Source organism: Pongo abelii, chromosome 13 (genome assembly GCF_028885655.2).
Source record: "Pongo abelii isolate AG06213 chromosome 13, NHGRI_mPonAbe1-v2.0_pri, whole genome shotgun sequence".
In the NCBI taxonomy this organism is placed as follows: domain Eukaryota; kingdom Metazoa; phylum Chordata; class Mammalia; order Primates; family Hominidae; genus Pongo; species Pongo abelii.
This window is the reverse complement of record NC_071998.2, coordinates 59,647,521-59,666,402: the sequence shown is the minus strand read 5'-3', so window position 1 is coordinate 59,666,402 and position 18,882 is coordinate 59,647,521. Positions and strand designations below refer to the sequence as shown.

At 42.9% G+C, this 18,882-nt stretch overlaps 1 protein-coding gene across 9 annotated transcripts in view; it reads right to left on the bottom strand.

Moving 5' to 3' along the window:
- Positions 1 to 7,331: 7,331 nt before the first annotated feature.
- The window catches only part of TJP2 (tight junction protein 2), a 187,437-nt gene continuing 175,886 nt past the window's right edge, over positions 7,332 to 18,882 (bottom strand). For 5 of the 9 annotated variants that reach the window (XM_063714236.1, XM_054520009.2, XM_063714237.1 and 2 more), the window contains 6 exons: positions 15,762 to 15,862; positions 14,323 to 14,535; positions 13,069 to 13,179; positions 11,185 to 11,514; positions 9,633 to 9,718; positions 7,332 to 8,315 (listed from right to left, as the gene is read on the bottom strand). In XM_063714236.1, coding sequence (XP_063570306.1) covers positions 8,150 to 8,315; positions 9,633 to 9,718; positions 11,185 to 11,514; positions 13,069 to 13,179; positions 14,323 to 14,535; positions 15,762 to 15,862 — 1,007 coding nt within the window. In that variant the 3' untranslated portion in view covers positions 7,332 to 8,149. The remainder of the gene's footprint in view (positions 8,316 to 9,632; positions 9,719 to 11,184; positions 11,515 to 13,068; positions 13,180 to 14,322; positions 14,536 to 15,761; positions 15,863 to 18,882) is intronic. The other 4 variants (XM_024252825.3, XM_054520011.2, XM_024252831.3 and 1 more) reach the window with 2 other exon arrangements.

Here is an 18,882-nt window from a genome sequence, read left to right as displayed (position 1 = left end):
GGTATGGTGGCAGGTGCCTGTAATCCCAGCTACTCGGGAGGCTGAGGCCAGAGAATTGCTTGAACCTGGGAGGCGGAGGTTGCAGTGAGCCGAGATCGTGCCATTGCACTCCAGCCGGGGCAACAAGACCAAAACTCCATGAGGAAGAGGAGGAGGAGGAAGAGGAGGAAGAGGAAGAGGAGGAGGAGGAGGAGGAGGAAAGGAGGAGAAGGAGGAGAAGGAGGAGGAGGAAAAGGAGGAGGAGGAGAAGCAGCTAGTGGGAAGCAGATTTGTGCATCAATAACTAGAATGCCAGAGGATATAGATAAAGGGATATGGGAGCTTTTTGAAGAAGTCAATGACAAATTTGATTGGGGGCATCAGAGAAGGCTTGACAGAAAATGTGACATAGTAACTGGACCTAGAAGGATGATAGGGTTTTAAAAGATGGTAAAGAAAGAGGAAGGATATCCTCCAGTGGAGGGAGCCACAGAGAATTCAGGGAGTGCTTCCATAGAATCAGAGCATACATGAGTTTTGCAGGACAAAGTTACATGGAAAGGATTTGGAGGTTTATTGTTACATAACAACTCACTCCCAAACTCAGTGGCTCAAAACAACCCTTGTTTATTATTTCTCATACATCTGTGGGTTGGCTGATCTAGGCTGGACTCAGCTAGAGTGCTTCTGTTTACATCTCTCTCGTGCCGCCCTGGGCACACAGCACCTCTCATGGGTGGCAGAGGTGCAAGAGAACAAGTCATATGGCCAATCCAAACTCAAGGATCAAGGAAATATCTTCTGACCTTTAGTGGGAGGAGCTATAAAGTCACAGGACAGAGGACACAGATACATAGAGGACAGAGAGGGATGAAGAACTGAAGCCAGTGATGCAATCTACTATAGGGACAGATGGTGTGGAAAATCATTTTGAATGCTGTAATAAAATTAAATTGAGGCTGGGCACGGTGGCTCACGCCTATAATCCCAGCACTTTGGGAGGCCCAGGCGGGTGGATCATGAGGTCAGGAGATCAAGACCATCCTGGCTAACACAGTGAAACCCCGTCTCTACTAAAAATACAAAAAATTAGCTGGGTGTGGTGGCACGCACCTGTAGCCCCAGCTACTCGGGAGTCTGAGGCAGGAGAATCGCTTGAACCCAGGAGGCAGAGGTTGCAGTGAGCTGAGATGGCGCCATTGCACTCCAGCCTGGGTGACAGGGTGAGACTCCATCTCAAAAAAAAAAAGAGAAAAAGAAATTGGTTCTAAGCAAGGGGAAGTCAAGTCATCACTGTTTTTCAAGCAGGAGGGAGACATTCTCAGATCTAAGTTAGAAAGATGATTCTGCCTGCTAGCTGAGTGGAGGATTAGAAAGTTTACAACCATCTGAACTAGGGTAGTGGCTGTGGGAAAAGGGACAGAGGGACAAGTTAAAAATAGTTATTAAGTATAATAAAGTAGGTCATCATTTGGAGGAAGAGTAAGAAAATCAAAGACACCACTCAGGTTTCTAAATTGATATGGCAAAACCATGGACAGTGATAATAATACTAGCTGCTTTTATTGAGCACTTACTTTGTGCCAGCCACTATTGCAAACATTTTATATATGCGATCTTATTAACATGCCACAAAAAACTTAGGGCATCATGTTAGTTACAGTTTTCCATTCCTAGTCTATAAATGAGAAAACTGAGGCTTAAAACATTTAAGTAAGTTGCCCAAGGTTTTACAGCTTGTACCTGACAGAGCTGGAGTTTGAATGAAAGTCACTTTGATTTCAGAATCTGAGTTCATAATTTTTGTGGGCTGCCTCAGGAGGATGGGGATAATAAAGAAACCAGCTTTGGGGAGGAACTAACATCTGATTTGGGATAGGCACTTCATTCGTGATTTTTATATTCTGACTCACCATATTATTTTGAGTAATAAAATGCCAGTGTATTTATAGATGTATAACATCATTTTAATATTTTAAAATATCTAGTGTGAATAATTTACATATTAGATTTGCCCAGAGAATCATATGTTTCATTGGGACTCAAAGGTGCATTCATTTGGACAGCATTCAGGATCTAGCCGTTCCCTGTTTAATACCCTTCCAAACTGTCTTGCTGTCATGCCCGTTTCCCAGGCTTCTCATGAGGTGGAGCCGTGTTTCCTATGTGGAGTCACCATTTCCATTTCCCACAGATCCTATGGTGGGCCCTTCTGTGCTTCCTAATGGAAATGTGTGAGAATGGAAGGGGGGCAGACGGCAGGGAATTAAAGCAGAAAAGAAAGAGCATGTGGTGGGAGATTAGGGAAGGAGGGGGAGGAGGAAGGAGGGGGAGGAGGAGGGAGGGGAAGCTCCTGCCCTGCTCCAGCCCTCCCCTCGTTTCTTCCAGGTCCGGGTTCTCTCCATTCCTCTCTCCCCTGAACCTCAGAGATGGGTCTCCTGGACACTGGACCCTCTATACCTGCAGGTTCTGCATCCTCGGATTCAACCAACCTCAGACCAAAAATATTCCCAGGGGGGAAAAAAATAAAAAATACAAATAGAAAAACAATACAAGATAAAAATTTACACAGTATTTATACTGTATTGGCTACTATAAGTAATCTGGAGATGATTTAAAGTATACAGGAGGATGTATGTAGGTTATATGCAAATACCACACCATTTTATTTTATTTATTTTTTTGAGACAGCGTCTAGCTCTGCCACCCAGGCTGGAGTGCAGTGGTGTGATCATAGCTCACTGCAGCCTCACACTCTTGAACTCAAGCCATCTTTCCACCTCAGTCTCCAGAGTAGCTGGGACCACAGACACGCGCCACCATGCTGAGCTAATTTATTTATTTATTTATTTTAGAGGTGGTGTCTCACTATGTTGCCCAGGTGAACTCCTGGTCTCAAGCGATCCTTCCCCCTCAGCCTCCCAAATCCCAAAATGCTGGCATTACATGCATGAGCCATTGTACTCGGCCTACCACACCATTACATCAGAGACCCGGGCATGGCTGGATTTTGGTATCCATGGGAGGTCATAGGAAACATCCTCCACAGATACCAAGGGACAGCTGCATTTTCAAAGCTCAACCCATGTCTCTCGGGATACTTTCTTTCTGTTTTTATGTTTTTCGAGATGGAGTTTCGCTTTTCTCACCCAGACTGGAGTGCAATGGTGCGATCTCGGCTCACTGCAACCTCCACCTCTCAGGTTCAAGCGATTCTCCAGCCTCAGTCTCCTGAGTAGCTGGGATTACAGGCAAGCACCACTATACCTGGCTAATTTTTGTATTTTTAGTAGAGATGGGGTTTTGCCATGTTAGCCAGGCTGGTCTTGAACTCCTGACCTCAGGTGATTCACACCCCTCGGCCTCCCAAAGTGTTGGGACTACAGGCGTGAGTCACCGTGCCCGGCCTCTTTTTGGTATTTTTTTTTTTGAGACAGAGTCTCGCTCTGTTGCCCAGGGTGGAGTGCAGTGGTGTGATCTCAGCTTACTGCAGCCTCTGCCTCCTGGGTTCAAGGGATTCTCCTGCCTCAGCCTCCTGAGTAGCTGGGATTACAGGTGCTTGCCACCACGCCCAGCTAATTTTTGTATTTTACTTAGAGATAGGGTTTCACCGTGTTGGCCAGGCTGGTCTCAAACTCTTGGCCTCAAGTGATCCACCTGCCTCAGCCTCTCAAAGTGGTGGGATTACAGGCATGAGCCACCGCACCTGGCCCCAGGATACTTTCAGTCAGGATCTTCTTCCCCAGTTATCCTTCCTAGAGAGACTCAAACTCAGAAGGACAGAGCAACCTGGACTCTTGAAGGTGGAACGGCATCCGAGGACAGTGCAGAAGCAATCAAACCACATTTCACTTCTTATTGCACAAAATAAATGCCAAAGTGCTATAATTGCCTTTGCAGTCACTAGTGTGGGGAATATAAAATGTGCCAATTTTCTATCTATGTATATATAAATGAGGTTTAAAATAAAAGGCAGGATGGAAATATGTTTTATCTGTCTCTGTATATATACACAAACATATATACGTATTATTTGCCATTCAGCCTTTTGTCTCATTTATTTCACTATTATTTTTAAATATGAAGTATTTTATTTTTATTGGAGTTTCCGCTCTATTATTCAAATTTCATTCATTTCGTTTCTTCATTTTTAATTAAGGCTTTTCTTTTTTTTTTTTTTGAGACAGTTTTGCTCTTGTTGTCCAGGCTGGAGTACAATGGTGCCATTTCAGCTCACTGCAACCTCTGCCCCTCGAGTTCAAGCGATTCTCCTGCTTCAGCCTCTCGAGTAGCTGGGATTACAGGCATCTGCCACCAAGCCCAGCTAATTTTTTGTATTTTTAGTAGAGACGGTGGTTCACCATGTTGGCCAGGCTGGTCTCGAACTTCTAACCTCAGACGATCCACCTGCCTCGGCATCCCAAAATGCTGGGATTACAGGTATGAGCCACCACGCCGGCCCATTTTTAATGCTTTTCTATTCATCAAATTTGCTTATCTTTATTTAAAACAAAATATAGGCCAGGTGTGGTGGCTCTGTAGTTCTGTAGTCTGTAGTTCCAGCACTTTGGGAGGCCAAAGTGGATGGATCACTTGAGCCCAGGAGTTCAAGACCAGTCTGGGCAACATGGTGAAACCTCTTCTCTACAAAAAATACAAAAATTAGCTGGGCATGCTGGCACACACCTGTAGTCCCAGCTACTTGGGAGGCTGAGGTGAGAGGATTGCTTGAATCCAGGAGATCGAAGCTGCAGTGAACTGTGACTGTACCACTGCACTTAAGCCCGGGTGAGTGAGACTGTGTCTCAAAAAATAATAAAACAAAAACAAAATTTATAATATATGTATATCCAGAGTATATATATTGTATAAAACCTATACATATGTATAAATATATGTAAATAATTCTCCCTTTTTCTGCTTCATTCATTCACTCACGCTTTTACACTAAACAAAAAGGACGGCTGCAGGGTGGCCTACATGGTAAACAGGATGAGGGACTGCGATGGTTAATTTTGATGCATCAACTTGGCCGGGCCATAATGCCCAAATATTTGGTCAAACATTATTATGGTTGTTTCAGTAAAAGTTTTGTTGTTGTTGTTGTTTTATTTAGGAGATTAACACTCAAATTGGTGGACTCTGAGTAAAGCAGACTGCCCTCTGAAATGTAGGTCGGCCTCATCCAGTCAGTTGAGAAGGCCTTAAAACAGAACAAAGACTGACCTCACACTAGCTAGGAGGATTGCATTACATCTCTCTCCTGGGTCTCCAGCCTGCTGGTCTACCCTTCAGATTTTAGACTTACCGATCCCCTACAATCCTGTATACCAATTCATTAAAGTAAATCTTTCTCTTCACATATGTATATGAAAGCTAGAACTGGCAAAATGACCCCAACTGAAAAGAGATTTGAAAAGGAGGGGGAAGATTGACTGGGAACCTTTCTCTTAAAAGACAGCTGCAATTGCTTAAATGGACTGTTCCTAACCAACTTTTCTTCACATAAAGAATTTGTTAGTGTCAAATTACTACTGATGTTAGTGACATCAGTAGCATCTGATGTCACTTTGGAAGACCTATCGCTCATCTGTCTCACTGGGCTAAAAGCACAGGCATAATTCTATCATAGATGCAGGTGCCACCAGGGCCACACTGGCTTCTGGAGAGCTGCAGAGTCCTGGCGGTGCAGAAAGTGAACATGGCTCTCACTCATGGCTCTATCTTCCCTCTCCTGATACTCTTCTCCCTGTTTCTTCATTTGCTTAGCATCATTTTTTTTCATTATGTTCCATGTATACTGTAGGCAGCTTTAAATCTTTCCCAGAACAAAGGATATGAATAAAAAGGGGTGGCGAAGCCACTAGGGGTCCATCAGGCACAATGCTGGACATTCTCAGGAACAGTGGCACTACCCGCATCACAAAATTGCTGGAACCAGATGACAACCCAGCTCCTGCTGAAAGCCTCCTCCCCTCCCCACCTATGTTTGCAAAGGGCTCATTCCTGGATTTAAAGAACACAAGCAAACAGTATTATCATATAGTTAACTAGTACATTTTTCTCCTGTTCACAAAAGGTGGCTTTTATTTATAGAATATGCAAATTTTAGTCAGTGCCCTGAGGAGTGTTCAGAAATTCAAGATACATTAAATTATTTATAAGTGACAGCACGCATATTGGAAGAGACATAAACAAGGACACCTTTATAGTATAACTCAGTTACCAGTAAGCCAAATTTCTACCACCACTAAAACACAAGCCTAACTCCTTTGTGTCAATTCATAACATAAAAGACCCTTAATGGAACCAAGACTCTTTTCTCCTTTTCCAAATTCATTGTTCTTTTTATTAATACAAGCCTAAATTCCTAATCTGTCTTGCTTAAGTTCTAAATTTATTTTAGTACTTCAAGAATTGAAGTGGTGTTTGGCATGGTGGCTCACGCCTGTAATCCCAGCACTTTGGGAGGCTGAGGTGGGAGGATTGCTAAAGGAGTTCAAGACCAGGACCAGCCTGGGGGCAGCAAAGCAAGACCCTGTCAAAAAAAAAAAAAAAGAAAAAAAAGGGAAAGAGACAGAGAGAGAGAGAGGAGGGAGGGAAGGAGGAAGGAAAGAAGGAAAGAAGAGAGGGAGAGAGGAAGGGAGGAGAAAAGAAAGGAAAAGAAAACAAAGAAGAGGAGGAGGAGGAGGAGGAAGAAGAGGAAGAGGAAGAGTAGATGTGGGGGTGTAAATTGATGCAACTTTTCTAGGAAGCCATTTGGCAGTAAACATCAAGGGCCTTAAAAATGTTCCTGTACTTTTACTCAGTAATTCTACTTCTGAGAACTTGCCTGCAGAAAAATACTGAAATGCTCATCAATGATACACAAAACTGGATTACATACAAAGAGGTGCATTTCATGTTAAAAAAAAAAAAAAAAAAAAAGGCAAAAAACTGGAAATAATCCGAACAGCCAACAACAGAATTGTTCACTTATGAAGCAGTCATGGGATATATTGCTCTGTGGTTGTTAACGATGATGTGTACACCACGCTTTAACTACCTTGCTGCACAGTTGTAACCACCTGAGAAACGTTAGTGATAGAATGATAAACAGAAAAAATAGGAAATAGAACTACAAACACAGTACATCCTCAAGTATCATACACACAGACATCCACAAATACGTAATTGGAGAAAATACACCAAAATTATCTGAGGGATGGGATTATGGGTATAATTTTCTTTTTCACATGTTTCCATTTTCCAATGTTCGACAAGGAGGTTAGTACTCACTTCTATGATTAGTAACTGAAATAAAAGTTGCATTTAAAAATAGGAAGTAGCATACAAATCCACCACAAAGAAAATTATGGATTGCAATGTATTCCTTTTTATTAAATTATAAAACTGTTGTCAATACACGTGCTTTTGGAAATAGTGTTTTCCTCAAGTATCTGCTTTTGTGCAGCACTTGGTTTTAAACAAACAACAAATTTCTTGGGCTTCAAGCTATTGAGCACTTATAGCCAAACTATCAAGTATAGCTATGATATATACAGTCCGAATTTATGGAAAATATTACAAAGACAAATGCCTTGAAAAGATGACACAGTGCAGGGAAAACTACAGCTATTAAGCTGGTATAAAAACTTAGTCAAAATGTTTTAGTCCATTATGGCTCTGCCTAAAACTTCAAAGGAAGAAAATTTAAGACACTTCTCATCCAAGGCACTTAAAAGAGTTGCAATAAAGTACTTCTTTGAATTTAGTTTGAGCCCAACAGTATTTTTTATTCCTTTTTCACATTCTGACTCACACTGAAACAGTCCTTAAGGGCAGCTATGAATGAGGAAAAATAGTTATTGCTTCTTAATATACATATTAAAAGTACGCAAACAGAATACAGATTTTGGTCCACTGAAGCAAGTAACAGGATCTGACTGTAGTGTTCTGCTTAATTCTGAACAAAAAGCCACAGACTCCTCTAACCCAGTCCCACAAACAGAGCCCTCAGTTCTGAATTTGCACCAGCTGTCCCCTGGGTTCTCCATAAGGACACACGAGCTGGAGTCCCACCACGTCTCCATGGCGCATTCTAACTGGAGAAGAACCATCCCGGCGGCCTGGCAGGAGTGGCTAGTCTGATGCCGTGCAGGCAGGCCTGGGAGAGTCCGTGCTCAGACATCTATAATTCTGTGTCCCGGTATCGGGCAGCCTGGCCATAGTACCCACGCTTGGAGTGTTCCGACAACTGCTGGCGGTACTCCTCCTCCTCGGCGTCACTACCATAACTTCCTCTGGTATCCTGATAAGGTCTGGAAGGAGCTTTCTGTGGCTCAGGGGGTCTGGAACTAACAAAAAAAGGGTGTTAAAGACATTCCAGAGCACATCCATGTCCTCCGTCTGCCCGGGGAGGCATGGCTCTGAGCACAGTGACTGAGCATCCCGAGCAGATCACTTACCTCTGAGCCACATTCTGCAGAGCAACCAGGGCATCCCTGGTCCTGCTTCAGGTTCCTAATAGGTCAAATCCGATGCCCACTTGGGCGGTGAGTGAGGAAGCCAGCCAGGTGATCCCTGACCTAAGAATCTCCCTGTTGGACAGGGGGTGCCCTCCTTACCCCCTAAGCTCCCTGGCTAGTCCCACCCAGCAGTGAGAGGTCTCTGCCAGTTTCAGTCCATCATAAGCAAGAACTCTTTGTTGCCAGAGGCAACCTGGTTGACTGTGTTACCACTCAACTGGTAAAGAAGAAATTTGTTTCCAGTTTTCTATCGCTGGAAAACTAGACCTCAGCTTCCAGTTAGAATGGCCGCAAGAGGCCAGGTACAGTGGTTCACACCTGTAATCCTAGCACTTTGGGAGGCCAAGGCAGGCGGAGGTTAGGAGTTTGAGACCAGCCTGGCCAACATGGTGAAATCCCGTCTCTATTAAAAATGCAAAAACTAGCTGGATATGGTGGCACACACCTGTAATCCCAGCTACCCGGGAGGCTGAGGCACGAGAATCACTTGAACCTGGGAGACGGAGGTTGCAGTGAGCCGAGATTGCACCAGTGCACTTCAGCCTGGGCGACAGTCACTCTGTCTCCAAAAAAAAAAAGAATGGCCACAAGAAAATGTGACTTTTTTTTTTTTTTCTATTCTCGGAAGCAGGAAGCAATCCAGTATAAAACTTCAACAGGAAGACACTGTGAACACTCCTACTGTTTGTGTGGCATTTACCAAGACTGCTCATTTGCTTGTCACGGTCCCTTTAGACCCCAGGGCAGCACAAGTGGTCTGACTTTGCTGGATGATGCAAAGGAATTAAGAAGCTTGGCTGAGAGTCAGCAAACAAGACAAAACAGGTCTAAGCCCTAGGAATTCTGCTCACGTGCTAACCATGTGCAATGTAACATAACTAGGCTCCAATGTGTCAAATGTATTGGCTTGAAACATCAATGATTACACTTTGTCAGGGTTTTAGCACACAAGCAAACTATGCTTAAGTTTTGACTCTGTAATCTTTACAATTAAATTTGATGGAATGAGTAAGGCAAACAGTCAATCTGTGGGAAAAAAAATCCTTCTGTTACTCTGAAGTTTGGGTAAAGGAAATTCTTTCTTCAAGTCCCAGTCCTTGAGAAGTCCCTGCCTTAGACCTGCACCACCCACTAGGCAGCCCTTACCTTGTGTGCTGGGGCAGGCCGGGGTCTGGCTTGTGCGTTTTGATTGGAACTGCATAGATATCAGGATGCTTCTGGGCAATTTCGATCTGTGGTAATTAAAAAAGAAAAGAATAAGAGTGAAAGAATGAACCACTGGGCACTCTGCTTGCTGGTTTCCTGCCGGTCCCACCCTTTCCCCATATCCTACTTATTTTCCCATCCCATTTCAAGAAGAGGAAACACAGAAGCGGCTTCCTCATTTCCATGGTTATGTGCAGTACACGTCAGACAGGAAAACTATTTAAAAGGAATGAAACTCTGACACATGCTACAACCTGGATGAACCTTGAGGACATCATGCTAAGGGAAATAAGCCAATCACAAAAAGACAAATAGTGTATGATTCTACTTATAGGAGGTTCCTACACTGTCCAATTCACAAAAAAACAGAAAGTAGAGGGGTGGGCGCCAGGGACTGCAGGGAGAGGAGAGTGGTGGGTTAGTATTTTATGGGTACGTACGGAGTTTCACATGGGGAGGATAAAAAAGTTTGGGGATGGATGGTGGTGATGGCTGAACAGCGATGTGAAGGTACTTAATGCCGCTGAACTGAACGTTTTAAAATGGTTGAGGCTGGGTGCAGTGACTCATGACTGTAATCCTAGCACTTTGGGAGGCTGAGGAGGGTGGATTGCTTGAGCCCAGGAGTTCGAGACCAGCCTAGCAACATGACAAAACCTTGTCTCTTCAAAAAATATGAAAAATTAGCTGGGTGCAGTGGCATGTGCCTGTGGTCACAGATATTCAGGAGGCTGAGGTGGGAATATCTCCTGAGCCTGAGAGGTTGAGGCTGCTGTGAGCTGTGATCACACCGCTACACTCCAGCCTGGTGACAGAGGGAGACCCTGTCTCAAAACAAAACAAAACAAAATAAATAAAACAAAAGAAAAAAGTGGTTGAAATGGTAAATTTTATGTTATGTATATTTTACCACAAGAAAAGAAAAATGCTCAGATGTACTGCTGCTGTTGTGCTAGACCTGAAAGAAAACTCCCACATCTACTGGGCAACTATACTCCACAGACCTTTAGTTAAATTCTTCTTTGTTTGAAAAGTTCTATGTGCATATGGTGTACAAATTCAAACAGCTCAATAAGTACAATCTATGGGCCTTTCTGTTTTAGCACCAGTTTGCTTGGTTTCTATGGCAAATCTGGGAGCCAGTGAAGACACATTTAAGAGAAAAGAAAAAAAAATCACATTCTAATTAAAATGACTTCTGAGAGGCACTGATTCTCTCCTCACACTTCCTCATTCCAGAGCCCTATACAAAGTTCCGTGTATAAAGAGCAGAATCTTCTTCCCCTATATTGTCAAGTTTTCTTCATTGGAAGAACAAGGGACATGCTGGGAGCTGGCAATCTGAAGTGACATACACAGCACCTGCCTTTGGTGCAGTGCATGTGAACATCTCTGTCACATCTGCAGCAGTGGAAAAGGGGTTGTTCGCTGTTATACTGAAATCAAACTTATTTAAAACCTTATTGATGATGTGTAGTTTAAAAACAATTACCCTTGCATTCTGTGCTTCCTGGAGCTCCTGTATTCTCTGTAACCTGGCCTTGTGATCCATCTTCTCAAATATTTTGACTTTGCCCAGGACTGATTTGGGAGCATTATCTTGCTCCTCACTGCTCTCTCCCACCTCCTCACCCTCTTGAGGAGGGACGGGAGTGGAGGGCTTCAGTATAGACCGCCCAAAGGTAGGTTTTGCTGCAACAGGAGGAGGATAACCTTTGGTAGATGCCCCAGGAGTTTCATTACCAGCAACAGCAGAGGGGTTTGACTTATATTCATAGGATTTGGAGAAGTCATAGGATTCTTCTTTGTTCTGGGTTTTGGCCTGCGGAGAGCAATGACACGTTTTCACCTTGGGCTTTTAGGTTTATTTTCAAATCTGTATTAGTGATTTAATACACTCCATTTCCTGATCAGTTTCCAAAGGTGGTCCACAAATACCATTCTGACAAGGAATGTAATACACCAGGGCAAACAGCCACTGGCCAGGCTTCCTGAGCCCTACCTCCCTTCCTATACTAGTCTATTAGGAATGCCAGGAAGCCAAAAAGGAGTAGGGAAAGTGCTGGGAGGGCTGTGATTGCTGGAGGTAAGATCAGACCTGGAATAATTTTGTTCTAGAGGAGATTAGCATCTTGGAGAAGATCTCAGAACAACTCAGGCTTTGGGACTGGAAGAGTGGGCTTCTGAGGTCACTGCTGCACTGAGGGTACATGAGCCGGCCCAGGTGAGACCCTTGTCCAGCTGAGGAATGAGACTGGGGTGGGGAGCGAGGAGAGCACTGCTTCACGCTAACAGCCACTTTTCCTTCACACTTCCAGTCTTGCTCGGCTTGCAAATTTTCGCTGATGTATTTCATGATGTCACTTATTATTATTATTACTTAGTACCTATCACATTTACTACTTCTGATGGCTCAATCAATTATGGCTTTCTTCTCATCTAAATTATTGAGTTAGGCTGGGCGCAGTGGCTCACGCCTGTAATCCCAGCACTGTGGGAGGCCGAAGTGGGTGGATTACCTGAGGCCAGGAGTTCGAGACCAGCCTGGCCAACATGTCGAAACCCCATCTCTACTAAAAATACAAAAATTAGCTGAATATAGTGGTGCACGCCTCTAAGTCCCAGCTACTCGGGAGGCTGAGGCAGGAGAATCACTTGAACCCAGGAGGTGGAGGTTGCAGTAAGCCGAGATTGCACCACTGCACTCCAGCCTGGGCAACAGAGTGAGACTCTGTCTCAAAAAATAGTAATAATAAATAATAAATTATTACGTTAAATAGATTTTATTCGGGTATAAGGAAAAAACATAGAGTCACAGCTCTGATTCTGACTGGAGGTAAATAATCTTTTGATATAAGCCCTTGTGTCTTTATATTGATTCTGTTCTGGATAATGATTTATTAAACAAATAAGCAGCTCTCTTAATGAGAAGCATTGTAAGCAGTGGTGATGATTATTCTCTTTAACAAATCACCAGTAAGAATTATCTGGTGCATCTAAATCAGATTGCGGGCAGAAAACTTTAGCTGGACAGCAAAAGAAAAACATGTTCTGCGACTGGTGATTCTGGGTACACGGTACAGTATTTTTCAATCTTTTTCTTTACAATTTTTTTTTTAACAAAAAAAGTAAATTAAATAAACACTAACAGTCCTAAATTATATGCTCTCCTAATATTGCTTTTCCTTCCTTTTTGCCCTTCCCTTATTTGGGAGTTCACCCAACAGGCCAAAAGATAGGCTCTAATAGAGAACACAGTGAGTCAGAACCGTAATTAAACACCATCTCAGTGTGCATGCTCCTCCCTGGCCGTCCAGGAGGCTTCAGAGGCATCTGCTTCCTCTTCCTTCCCATCCTGGGCTTCCCAGCCACGTACCTTGGGCGGCTCTGGCTTGAATGCTGGGGGCGGGCTATTGTCCCTAAGTTGATCACTGCTAGCAGCCCTCCTCATCTGAGCTCGTGGCTCTGGGCTGGGTTTCCTTATGCTCTACAAGACATAAAGGTTCATTCACAACAAGAACATCCAAGCAGAGAGAACAGAGCACTCGACTGCTTTGGAGGAGTTCTGCAAACTTGAGTAAGTCCAGAAGTTGAGGTTCTGAGCCGGTGCTTCTTTACTGAACAGGCAGAAACCATCACCAAATGCTTCAGACACATTTTTAAAAACTGGCTGCATCCAATGTAGAGTCTCTTCCTTTAAAGTACAATTTTTTAAGAACCCTCCAAAAGTCTAAAATCTCCTGTGTCACTAATATCCATGTCTATAGGCATTTGGGAGTTAATTTATTCTTTACAACTTGTCTAGCATAAACTAATTTGTTGCTGTGGTAATGGTGTATTTTTCTCCCCCTTCAGGTTGTTGTTGAATGTTTTTTTTTTCTTTTTTTTTTTGGTAGTTCTATTTCATAAAGAAAAAAATCATTTACTGGAATGAGCTAAAATGCTAGAGAGAAATCCACAGCAATAATTATCCAAATATATGAACAATCCCATCTTCAAAGATCATTATTCCAACATTCTCTGAGGTGCAACTAATAATTGCTAACTTAGCTGTGACTTTACAGTGCCTGTCAATGTGATTTCAAGGATCCCATAAGCTATCTAATCACAGTGGATGCACAGTACATGTGATCAGATGGAGGTTTGATCATGAACTCAATTAAAAAACTGAAATATAAGAGAAGGAAACTGATGGGGAAACACTCAAGAGCTTTGGCAAGATTAGAAAGGTTAGAGGCAGGATGGGGAAGAAAAGCAAGGACATCTAAGAGTACAGAGAGAAACCTAATCAAAGGTTACAAGTACATACAACAATACTGCATGGGAAGGAATATTCCACTGGTAATTTGGACAGCCGGCACATAAAGCCATTCTGTTTATCCATCACACCTGAGGGCATGGGTTTGCAGAGTGCTGACCCCTCAAGCTCTTCTGAAGTCCACCTGCCTGTCCCACTTTCCCACAGACTGCAACCATGCCAGCGTGGACTCAAAGCGAGAGACTCCCTGGAAGTCATCTGCTCCAACCCTTAGGAATGCCTTCCACAGCATCCTGAACACACAGCTGTCCACGAGAGTGCAAGGAAAACACCAGGCTCTCCTGCTCCTGCCCGTGGCCTGCCTCGCCTCACCTCCTCGTGCTGCACCGGCTCTGAGGAGCGGGTGATGGACGACACCAGCGGCTCCTCGGCTGGCTCATCCAGCTCATTGTCAGTGTAGGCGCCTCCTTCGCCGTCCGTGTCTTCAAAGTCACTGATGAGGCGGCTGTCGCAACTCAGATAGTCCGCGCCCATGGCGGTTAAGTAGGACATGCGGTCTTCAGGGTCATCATCCATCCCTTCCATCTAGAGGAATTTGTGTTGGAGGGTCAGTGGGGTCTGATGTGGCTCCTGGGAGTGGGGACTCAAGAAAATTCCCAAGGACACAGCCAAGCGACTGAAACCTTGATGTGCTCGCCAGGGAAGGCATCTTTTATTTTTCTCCCTGAAATCACTTGGCTTTGGTACAATGTTGATATTATGGTCATTTTTGGGCAGGAACTCAAATTAGGGGCCCTGCAGCCTATCTGTGCTACCATCCATCCTCCATACCGCGGCTGAGCCACACTTTCTCAGACTGTCTTGCTTTTCTTCTGAATCCAGCTCCTCTGCAGCCTGTTCTCCTGGTACCACTCTCCTAGTAATATCAACACATGCACATTGCCTTGTGCTACACTCACATCCATGCCTCTACAAGATTCTCAGACCCTCAAGGCAGAAGCTATGTCCTGTTCAACCTGTCCTCCCCAGGGAAGCTTGCATAGAGCCTTCCAAACTGGAAGTGCTCCATAGATGCCAGATACTTTGACTACACATCTAGTTCTCAAAGAGCAAAACTTAGTCAATTCTGCAACAAAATAGTCACTGTAAAGTCTCACAAAACTACTTAGTTCAGCTGGTGTACAGGATACTAGCACCAAAAGCTTCTAAAATAAAAGGGGCCACAGGTAATAGAATCTCCCTCTTTCCTCCCTGCAGCAGAGCCGTGTGTGAGCTATCTCCCCGAGGGAGAAGCGATCCAATTCTAGAGGCCTAGACAAATTCCCTAACGCTCTCATATCACCCATTCAAACTCCCAGAACAATGGCACATTCTCAACCAACCTTTTTTTCTAAGTAATTCCAACTCCATTAGCTTCTCTTCTTTTTATTAATGTTTAGCCGTATTCTCCAAGTTGCTCAACCTCACCTCTCATCTGCACTCTAAGTTTCCCACGTCCTTAGTAAGCTGTGGAGCTCAGCATGAGATCTTGTAAGCTCTGATTAGTGTACTTGGAATATAACACTAGTTACTACGTTAAAAGTGAAAGGGAAGTGAATGTAGGGCTGCGCACGTCACATTCCGCTCTTATTTTAAAAGTCCCTTCATTTTTATTACTTGGTCAGAGAATTTATGAAATTTCAAACTTGATTAGCACACATGTGAGCATCACTTCAAACGGGCATGGCTTGACTGACTACATTCACTGCCCTCTTGAGAAAAGTTTCAGAACAGGGACTCTCACCTCATAGCAGCATATCTATGCCACATACCTTTCCTTCAGAGACCCAAACCGCTTCTCCTTGCTGATGCTGAATAGTGTCCTTTAAGCTGCCAAACCAGCTATCATTGGCTGAATTTAGGTTGATTGTAGCTATAGAAATACAAACAAAAAGGTCTGCATTAATTTCCAGAGGCATGTTTATTAAGGATGCTATTTGACATAACTTATACTCATTTCTGTGATATTTAAGACTTTGGCAGATGCAAGAAAATGTTTACACATCTTTGAATATTAAAATCCTTTTAATGAATGCAATTAAAACTATTAATCATGTAGCTGTTTGAGTTCACATTATAGGTGGATGTGATACAGCTAAAAATAGATTTTTAGAATGTTTATTTTCAGAAAGGCTAACTTTAAAAAATGTTTTTAAAAAGTGTGTTTTCTGCCAGGTGTGGTGGCTCACGCCTATAATCTCAGCACTTTGGGAGGCTAAAGTGGGCAGATTGCCTGAGGTCAGGAGTTCAAGACCAGCCCCATCACATGGTGAAACCCCATCTCTACAAAAATACAAAAATTAGCCAGGCATAATGGCAGGTGCCTATAATCCCAGCTACTAGGGAGGCTGAGGCAGGATAATCCCTTGAACTTGGGAGGCAGAGGTTGCAGTGAGCCAATATTGCACCACTGCACTCCAGCCTGGGTGACAGAGCAAGACTCTTTCTCAAAAAAAAAAAAAAAAAAAAAATAGTGTGTTTTCAGGAACAAAGAAACATCTAAAACAAATATAGGCAAGCTGCCATGGCTCATGCCTGTAATTCCAGCACTTTGGGAGGCCTAGGTGGGTGGATCACTTGAGGCCAGGAGTTTGAGATCAGCCTGACCAACCCGGTCTCTACTAAAAATATCAAAATTAGCGGGGTGTGGTGATGCACAACTGTGGTTCCAGCTACTCAGGAGGCTGAGGCACGAGAATTGCTTGAACCCAGGAGGTGCAGGTTGCAGTTAGCCAAGATCACACCACTGCACTCCAGCCTGGGTAACAGAGCAAGACTCTAAAGATCATTTACACAGACATGTATATTATAAATAAGAAAAATATACACTAATATACTGTTGGCTACCTCCAATAAAATACTAAAAGTAACACTTAAACATAAAGTTGTCCCTTGGTATCTGTAGAGGATTGGTTCCAGGACATCTCCCACTTGGATACCAAAATCCACAGATGCCAAGTACCTGATACAAAATGACACAGTATTTGCATATGACTTATGTACATCCTCTTATATACTTTAAATCATCTCTGGATTACTTATAATTCCTAATACAATGTAAATGCTACGCAAATCATTGTTATACTATATTTTTTGGGGAATAATGACAAGAAAAAACACCTGCACATGTTTAGATGTAACCATCCATTTTACCCTTCAAATATTTCCTATACATGGTTAGCTGAATTCATGGATGTGGAAACCACAGATATGAAGAGCTGACTGTATATCACTTTGATAGACTTACACATTTTAGAATATACATATGGATTAAATAAACCCAACCAGTGTGTATTCAAAGAATATACATTTTCTACTCAGAACAAAGTGTATCTTACATAATAGCACTTACTATGCATCAATCAGTTACTTTCCAAGTACCTTACCTGGATTAGTTTATTTCATGATTACACAAACTTTGCAAGGTAGGTACTGCTATGATGCCCATCTTATAGATGAGAAACCAAGGCAGAGTAGTGAAATTAACTAGCCCAAGGCCACACACCAAGCAAGTGTGAAGCTTGGATGCAAGCTCAGAAGATTGCTTTCAGAGCCTATGGCCTCAGCCACCACACTACATGGCCCATCTAAAAACAGAAATTTAGAGCACAGATATAAAATACCAACAAAGTAAAACATATGCCATTTCTTCAGCAATATGTATTATGGACCTAATGGAGATAAATTAGACAAGCAAGTTGGTCCAAAATAACAAATTAAATTGTACCCCTAAAATTATCAGACTGCAGGTAAATTAGGATTTCTTTTAAACTACATTGCCATGGCCTCTTATTGTACTATCACTTCTAAAGCCAAAAAGAACCATTAAGCAGATTTTGTGAGCAATGGTGCTTCAGGTTTTCCTCCAAGTAACATAGCTTTCCTCTGTTTAAGAAGTTCTAACAGTGACCTTAGAATATCCTGAATGAGCTTACAATTTCCTTGGTTATTAATTATTTACAGCACTGAAATAAACTGATCCATTGGACAACCCGAAGAAAATTAACTTTGATTCCACGGACTTCTGTATTCCTATTATGGTACTCTGCAAAGATTACTGTGATCATCTCATAGCTAAAATATGATACTTAAAAATAGAAGTGAGATTTTGTACCCCAGAGACAAAATGAGTGATTTACACTAAATAGATACAAAATGTTAAGCAGTCTTTTAAAGCTTTATGTTGCAGCTGTCTGAGATAAGTATGATCTGTGTTCATCATAAAGAAAATCTAAAGTTAAAACGGCATTTTGTGAGATGCAGGAAATATGTTCTTGCCCCTTGATAAAATAAAGAAAATCACAAAACCTCTTACTGAATTCACATTAACAGTCAAGTTTATGAATAAAAATTGAGAGCTTCACAGCAGCTAACTTCCTAAGCTGCATACAAAGGTAACATCCAACTCATGCACTTGACCTCTTTTTAACAGGCAGGTGCACAGACATGAGGCTGCCTTCCCTTGACTCTGCTGAATTAAGTACCTTTAGCTTATTATTGGATTCTCTCATTCCGCTTCTCAGATTCTTTGCCTTAGAGCAATAGTAGTTAATTATCTGTTGCTCCCAACCTCTGGGCTATGCCTATATCCCCTTGGATAGACTTACTCTATCTTTTGAGCTCAAGAAAGTGAAATACTGAAAGGATGCTGACTCAGCCACTGCCTTAGTTGGGAGTACTGAGGTTCTGAGGGCACGTGTGCCCAGCCCTGACATGTATGGTCAGTGCTACTTCCCCCTCCCCAGCCAAGGAGGTTTGGAAGCACCAAGAGCAACAGCAAAGGTAACATCTAAGACTAGAGGGTTTAGGGAAAGGGACAAATGGGGAATGACTGCTAATGGGTATGGGGTATCTTTTGGGGATGATAAAAATGTTCTAAGATTGATTGATTGG